The following is an 8,331-nucleotide window of genomic DNA, read 5'->3' on the forward strand; positions in this document are numbered from 1 at the left end:
TTGACAGGTCTCGTCTCTACGTCACTCCTCCTCAGTCCAGATATGGTTACTTTCTGTTCACTGGTTGCAAAAAGCCAAGATGGCGATGACCAAAATGCTGAACATCGAGGCTTTCAAACTGCGGTCCACAAACCGAAGAGAGACGTCACGACGACTACGTCCACTTCTGATATAAAGTTTGTGGTCTCGAGTCAAGAGTCTAGAGTCGAGCGTCACCATGAGCATGAACATTTTTGGCCCAGAGTTCACAATTGCAGATATTCAAGGTCCACTGTGGATTAATTATTAACTTGGTGACCTTCTGACTGTTTCTCTAGGGCCACTATGAGATTATTGATTGAAATCCTAATAACTATTGGATGGATTGACATGAAAATTGGTTCAGACATTTATGTTCCCAATTTGTCAAGTATGTAGTTGGTGATAGTAGTAGTAGCAGCCGTTTTTCAAGCCAGCCAATTTCTTTGGGGGGAAAGGGGTTCGATGTAAGATAAAGCTCTGGCAGATAATTATCTCCTGCAAACATAGCCTTCAGCTTTCTCTGTAGTTCAATCAGCTGTAGTCGTCCACAACAACTCAGCAGTCCACTTTGGGAGAACAGAGTAGTTGCGATGGTCTGCTGGTATCTGATGAGAGATGAGACGCTCTTTGCCATCTGACTAATATCCTTTCAATGCCCAAGTATCCTCTGTGAATGTGCTCCAACCTGCTGATCTAAAAGTAGATGGAACTGTGACTTTCTCTACTTTTGATCGTATGTGAACACATTGTGATTTCATCTCTGAAGTTCTGGTGGTCGCGGAGGATCTTCTGGCCATCCTGACTGGACTTTTTGCTTTTAGCTTGGTGAGTTGCAGTCCGCTGACTTTATGTCCACCATCTCTCAGTTGCTCACTGGTCGACTGCTGATCCCGACAGCATGAACCTGCTCATCCACACCACAAGAAGAGACTACCTTAGCAGGGAACCCATTGGAAGAACAGGGCTTTTCTCCAATGGATTCAGCTGTTGCATTACCTCCATGGACGCTGGATTCCCGCGATGTAACAAGATCACGCAAGAATTACGGGATCATATATCACACGAAAATCCATCTTGACAGGCTTTAAGTAATACTTCTGTGTCCGGCAAGCCGGAGGATGGACTAATCATAGTCCTTTGAGGAGCTACTGGCAGCTGGAGGCTGTGACGACACAGAGAGGTCTTTGTAAATTCTAAACTACAATGGCTCTTGAAGGAGTTTGCGTAAATGCTGCAAAAAGCATCAGTTCTATCAGAACTGGAGAGTTTTTCTCTATTGAAAAGATGCTTCCGCTTTTCTCCCGACTTGCTTTGGTAGGAGTTTGATTGACAGATGGTTCATCCAATCACCTGCCAAATAGTTTTTGAAAGTGATTACTTTTCCAAATAGTTTCCAAAGAGGGCATCTCAGATTGTTCTGTCTCACAAAGCATTTGGCAGGTTAGCTGTTGCCGGACTGTTGGAAGAATTGGAAAGAAGTTATTTGTCTACTCGGACCTTCTACGACCACAATAGAAATAAGGCTTGAGACTTTTTTTGCATTGTCCTTGATTTTCTTCTATTTGTGCATGTATGGTGTTCTAACCATGTAAGTTTATTTTTCTTTTCAAATGAATTGTAGAGTAAGTGTTACCGGCACCAGACCTAGGGGAAATCTGGACCGGCAGCAAAGGTTACACAGGCTAGGAAGCACTGTGTAGCCAACTGATCTAACTGTGGATTAATACAGAGAGGACCAACGTTAGCGTCATGCTCAGGCCAGAGCTAGTTTTATTCTGAGCTGCGCATGAGCGGAGCCTGTAGCTATGTTCTCTCTAATGGATCCACAGCAGCACCAAAGCGCCATCTACAAAGTGTGGGGGGGGGGGGGGGGGGTGTTTTAATAAAAACTAACATGTAGCATTTCCAACCTACTACATAAGCAAAAAAACACACGCGCAAATTCATCGCGCCACAAATTCGCGTCAATCGCGCCGCCGGTCTCGCGTGGATTTTATCGAAGTGTATTCACTGTGTCTAGTGAGCCACAGGTCGCTGTTTACTACAGCTGTATGAACACTAAATAAACTGATCTGGCGGCAATAAACCGACAAAAAGGGACTCCGAAATAACTACGTAATGATGCCGATTTGTAGGCTACTTGTGTTCTCAATGGAGCTCTGATGGATCGGTGCTAGGCTATGCTAACATCGTAGCAGCTCCACCAACACTCAGAATAACGTCATGTAGACGTAAATACGGCAGCGTCTATTCATTGTTTGTACCATATGGTTTACACACACACATGTATACACATAGTTTGGTCCGGTCTCTATTGATATGAGGTATCGTAGAGCTCTGGGTGAACACAGACGGCTACAGGATTTATTTCCTGATTCAACAACGGCAGGAAGTCAGTGATGACAGGGGAAGCAACTCAACGCTGATAGGCTATCGCACCGGGGCGTAACGCGTCCATCGCGTCGCAAATTCGCGTCCATCGCGCCGCGCCATCGCAAATTCGTGCCGCGCCAGTCTCATCGCGTCTGTCCATAGACTTTGTATGTAATCTACTTGCGCGAATAATTCGCGCCACGTTTGGTGTGAACGCAGCATTACAATGCCCATGCATGCCTGATTTCCTGATCCCAGGCTCTACCCATCTGGTTGTCCTCCAGAATGGTTCTGTCTGTCTGGTCTTCCTCATGTCCGTCCTCCAGAGCTCCACCACCTTTGGCCCCGTCTCTCTGCTCTTCAGCTCCCAGGCCAACTGCCTGTAAATCCTGATTCAACCTCAGTCCTTCTATTACTGGATCTCAGGGTGGCTTTAGATGCCACAGATTTCCTTGACAGGCTGGAAATTCACTTCTGTGTCTCTGGCCCTCGCGTAGGGAAAATCTTATCGATCTGAAAGACCACCGTGTGTTTCCTACAATAATATTAGAACAGAAATTCCTGATGTAATATTATTGTAGGTTACTGAGATGCTGGTCTTTGGCCCTGCTCCACATAGACACCAATTTGATCAAGTAACAGTGACTAGTATTGTGTTTGAGCCTACCCTCTCTTCTGGTCAATAATTCACCAATTGCCTTTCATCACATACGCAACATAACTTAAATTTAAGTTTACAATCCAATATTCATTTGCTCAATGCACTTCTTAAACGGAGAGCGGCGAGGACTCTATTAGTGAAACGTTCTTGATGGACTTTATCCGCAACAATTCTACACTGCTCTCTAAAAAGAGAAGGAAAGAAGCCGATTCATTTCCACTCTAAGAGCAACAGAGGAGTGCAGACATTTGCAGTTCAAATCTTCTGATTCCTCATTTGTATATTATCTCCAGTTGCTATAAGAGCTTACAGTGTTCCCTGGACTGGCAGACTAGTGTCTCCTTCCCTAAACACCACAGTTCAATGTAGACACAAAGGTCTGGTGGCCTGACATCATTCAGCTTTAATCAAAGCCTCCTTTTACAAACACTGTTCGGAAAAACGACATCAGCTCCCAGCAGCATGGTCTCTTTATTATTCACCAGTAAACCGTTTCTCATAAGGCCAGGCTCTCTGTCAATGTGATGTATGGGGCTCCTATATACATATGATATGGTATTGTCCTGCCAAAACTACCACATGCTCACAGTCTACTTCTTGACAGTTCTTTGTTTAATTTGTCATTCATGAAAAACTTGCATTATTTATAGTTAAACCAGAAGCTTAATTGTTCTGGACCCCACTGACTCGTACTCTTACATCTCTTCCTTTAACACTTAACTAACACTTAGTTTAACGTACTTAACATATATTGTTTGTCTGTTAATCATACTTTATTGTAAATTTTCACAATTTTATATTCATGTCTTCTGCTATGTCAAAATATTTAATGTCGTGCACTAATCACAGAGACAGATCCTTGTATGTGCAAACTAACTTGGCAATAAACCGTTTCTGATTCCTGATTCCTGCCAGTTGAAGCCGACATTACTCGACATCTCTGGTACTGATGAAATATGCTGCCAGCACATTATTTCTATTATTATTTATTTTCTGTTGATGGGATTGTTATATTTTATATTCAACCTTTATTTCTCCACAAATATGACGTATTGAAATTCAAAATCTCTTTTCGAGGGAGTTCTGGACAAAACAGCCACATGAAAACCTTTCTTGTTGCTTTTCCTTTTCTTGCAGATTTCCCACAGTGCACTGCAGTGAATGCACCGTTCACTATTTGTTATATCAAACTTGATAAACAAATGTGTCACATTGATGGGAGAAACATTGGAGGCCATTGAAAGTGACACGCTCCCTCTTTGGATTGCACATGACTGACTTACAAAGCTGCAGTTGACAGTAACGAAGACTTATTGTTGAATAACTGCAGCACATTGAGAAATCATTGCATTGTTCTGTTTCCATGACGAACAGTAAAGAGGATTGTTCTTCCTTCCTAAAGGTCTGAACATTCACATCTCTGGATTCATGTCCCAGGAGCAATAAGTGCTCATTGGCATCATTAACATCACGATTACTGTATCAGTACTTTCAGTACATTACATCACTTTGGCTTCACAGAACAACGTCTTCAGGTGTTTAGAGATTTCTTTCACCTTTAGTCCGTATATAACTGGATTCAATAGAGGATAATAGAGAAACGCTTGTAAAGTCATCATGAAATGTAAATCAGATCCCAGTTGAATTACAATGGCATCATATCCACACAAAGATGAAAAGCAGATTAAAACTATCAGATGGGGTAAACAAGTCTGAGCAGCTTTTTTCCTGACATTTCTACCACTTCTATATGATATCATAAGTATTCTGGTGTATGTAAACAGTATGAAGAGCAAAGGGAAGAGTGCCATGCTCAGCAGCGCCAGCACATCAAATACAGATAGTGCTCTCGAACTCTCACAGAAGAGTTTGTAAAGTGAATTGTTACAAAACAATGCTCTTAAAGCTGAATTACAGAGTTTTGAGTTAGTAACCAGAGTTACTGAGACTGCCATCTCACCAGCAGGCACAAGCCAAGCTAGAACCAGAATACTGGTCACTGTGCTTCTTCTCATGATGGCTGCATACCGCAGAGGTTTACATATCGCCACATACCTGTCATAAGACATGGCGGACAACAGGAAGAAATCTGAAGCACTTAAGTTGTAATATACAAAAAACTGAAAGAGACATGCTGAATATGATATGAGCTGTTCTTCAGATAAAAAGTCACTTAACATCTTTGGGTACATAGCAGTGTTGTAAACAATAGAGTTCAGTAGCAAAGCTGCAATGAAGATGTACATTGGCTCATGGAGGTTCTTGTGTATCCAGATAAGGTACACAATGGTGCAATTAAAGCAGATTGTTAGAATATATACATAAAAATACCTGTATTTGCCCATTTCCACATACCCACCAAGAGTTATATATGTTACATTAAATTGAAAGTGTCATCATTTAAACCCTTACTTCATAAGACTGGTAGACTGTGTAACAAGCATCAATGAATACACTGAGAAAAGAAGTCTCACCATGAAGATTGCATTAATATAGAACATGTATTTGTCATATTCATTTACAGATACCTGACCTCGGACTGCACTTGGTGTGTGCTCATCTTCAGATATAAGAAAGTGAACTGTTTGAGTCCGATGAGCTATCTTATGGCCTTTCCTCACCCTCCATGGATCTCATTAACTCTTTCACATGGAGTTGTTATCATTTGAATAACTTTAGAGGCCTGAACCCATAGGTGTTAAACTTTGTTTGCGTCAGTCTGTGTTCTATTAATATGTTTTTGCGCCTCCTAAAACATCAATTTGTTTACCACATTGCATTGAGAGCTGTTGCAGGGTTGGTGCAAGGCCCTGATCAATGACCTGTATGTGCACTAACCACAATACAACGCACATAGTCAGGTTCAGCTTCAAGTTACACTGTACAATTTCATACAAATGCAGTTTAAAGTCCTGAAACTATTTAAGATATTAAATATAGCAAATTACGAATTTATAAATAACATACATTACAACGCTTAGGCCATCAACATGCCATGACTTGTGTAGGAAGCTGTGCAAATATGTGGAGATAACAAGCTCTCCAAAATGAAACAACTAAATATATTGTTGGTTCCATAACACCACAAAGAAGCGTTTTCTGATCTGACCCCCGACGGGAAGAGTGATATAATTCCATGGCTTAGTAGTTTTATTGTCTACACCTAACTAAGTAGTTTTGTTGTCTAAACCTAACTAACTAGTTTTGTTGCCTAAACCTAACTAAGTAGTTTAGTTGTCTAAACCTAACTAAGTAGTTTTGTTGCCTAAACTTAACTAAGTAGTTTAGTTGCCTAAACTTAACTAAGTAGTTTGTTGCCTAAACTTAACAAAGTAGTTTTGTTGCCTAAACTTAACTAAGTAGTTTTGTTGCCTAAACCTAACTAAGTAGTTGTGTTGCCTAAACTTAACTAAGTAGTTTTGTTGCCTAAACTTAACTAAGTTAATTCCTGAAAAGATTGTATTTATGTAACAAGCAGAAATGTACACGTGTTGCTGGACCTTCATATGAAAACACAAAATGAGGAGTAACTTTTTGTTAGATATCATAAACGAGCCATAAATGAGGATACGTTGTCCGGCCTTCTCTGCTGGCCTAAACAGAATCACAAAGTTATGTCTATTTTATAATTTAATAATTCTTCTTAAATACACTACATGTATTATAATTTATTTAAATATTGTTCCCATTATCTTATTTTCTCATTGCACAGCTACTGTCTTCCTCAGTTGCTCTGCTTCCAGTGCAGCTTGTTTTAAGTAGAGCTTTTATCCAATCAGATCTCACCTCTGTGTCTCTAGGTAAGAACAGAGGCAGAGGCCTGCAGACTCACAAGTGCATCCATGTGCACTTTAAGTGAATGGGGACGATATTGTTGATTGTCATAGTGTTCAACCAATCAGATCTTTAGTTTGACATGTTGGGCGTATTCTTTGACGTGTCAGAGCCTGCTAGCTGGTCTACAAGTACGTGATTGGAAAGTGAGCTAGCGTGACATGTTGGGCGGTGACAATCCCAATATCTGCTGCCTCTGTGGAGCGGACATTTTCAGCCTCAAATGCATTAAAACGTATTCAAGAAATACAACTGGGGAGGCTCGACTGTCTTCACTGGCGTCCATGAATGGAGAAGGACTTCTTACTGGAACTAAAACACACGGATGTACTGAACAACGGTGAGATTAAACTCTTTGTTAACAAAGAAAGGAGGATGGACTTTATCTTTAAATAGTGAACAGCAGCTCTGGTAAGTGAACTGCTTTTGTTTTTACATCTGCAGTAGCTTTAATATGCTTGTTTATATATTATTATTTGTACAACTTGTTTTTATGAAGATGGATTTTTGTTTGGTTTTATATGTGATAGGAACTATTGTTACGTCCAATGTTGCTCTGGGGACATATTTAGCCGGTGCCAGTGTTGGCAACTTGGCGACTTTCTCGCTAAATCCGGCGACTTTCTAAACCCTCATGGAGACTTTTCTTTGTCAAAAGCTACTAGCGACAAATCTAGAGACTTGTTCTGGTGTTTTGACTCTTGACTCTCGTTCTGCACGCGGGTGCTGCCGTGAGCGCCTCTGCCGCCCCAAAGCACTCACAGTCACTCTCACAGAAGCCTCGCGCAGCAGTCAGAGCAGAGGAGACACAGTCTCTGCGTATTCTCTGCAGTTAATGTATTTACAGGTGTTGAGCTTCATTTTTACACGAAACAAATAATAACCGTAGCTGTGTTTCAGCTGCAGGACAGCAGTGAAGGCCCAGGTATAAAATGCACGGCCCACCACTATATATATATATATATATATATATATATATATATATATATATATATAGTATAGGTAGGTACTGATGAGACATATCTTTGGAAAGCTAAGATTATTGTGATTCGATTTATGCAAACCATTTTAAGATACAATCTCAACAGCAGGTACAATCAACGCCTCTGTCAGACCACCAACCAACAAATAAACGATTACAAAATTGAGGCAATTCACTGATGAAGCTTCATAGTAATCCACCCATCGATAATATTCAGATAAAACGTTCTTGTTACATTGGCAAAGGTCCAGACAATCCAATCCAGTCAAATATTTAGTCAAAAACACATTATTACGTCCATACATACCCACGGACTGCTCTTCCATCATTTCAAATTAGCCGGCAGATGTGCCTCATTATTTATGTATTTTCCGTCCTAACTCCAGTTCACATGTAAACATTGCCGGTATCTGGGTCTGGTATATGGCGGCTGCACTCTGACCTTTCGATTGACACCTCA

The 8,331-nt window shown here is 40.8% G+C and overlaps 1 protein-coding gene across 1 annotated transcript; it reads right to left on the reverse strand.

The window, feature by feature from the left end:
* Positions 1 to 4,554: 4,554 nt before the first annotated feature.
* On the reverse strand, positions 4,555 to 5,436 carry LOC116401278 (olfactory receptor 6N2-like; the record flags this gene model as incomplete). Its single annotated transcript, XM_031879602.1, has 1 exon — positions 4,555 to 5,436. A coding segment is annotated over one exon (882 nt), but the record flags the coding sequence as incomplete, so codon positions are not given.
* Between the last annotated feature and the right edge of the window lie 2,895 nt (positions 5,437 to 8,331).

Source organism: Anarrhichthys ocellatus, unplaced genomic scaffold (assembly GCF_004355925.1).
Source record: "Anarrhichthys ocellatus isolate YVR2014 unplaced genomic scaffold, GSC_Weel_1.0 scaffold314, whole genome shotgun sequence".
NCBI classification, from domain to species: domain Eukaryota; kingdom Metazoa; phylum Chordata; class Actinopteri; order Perciformes; family Anarhichadidae; genus Anarrhichthys; species Anarrhichthys ocellatus.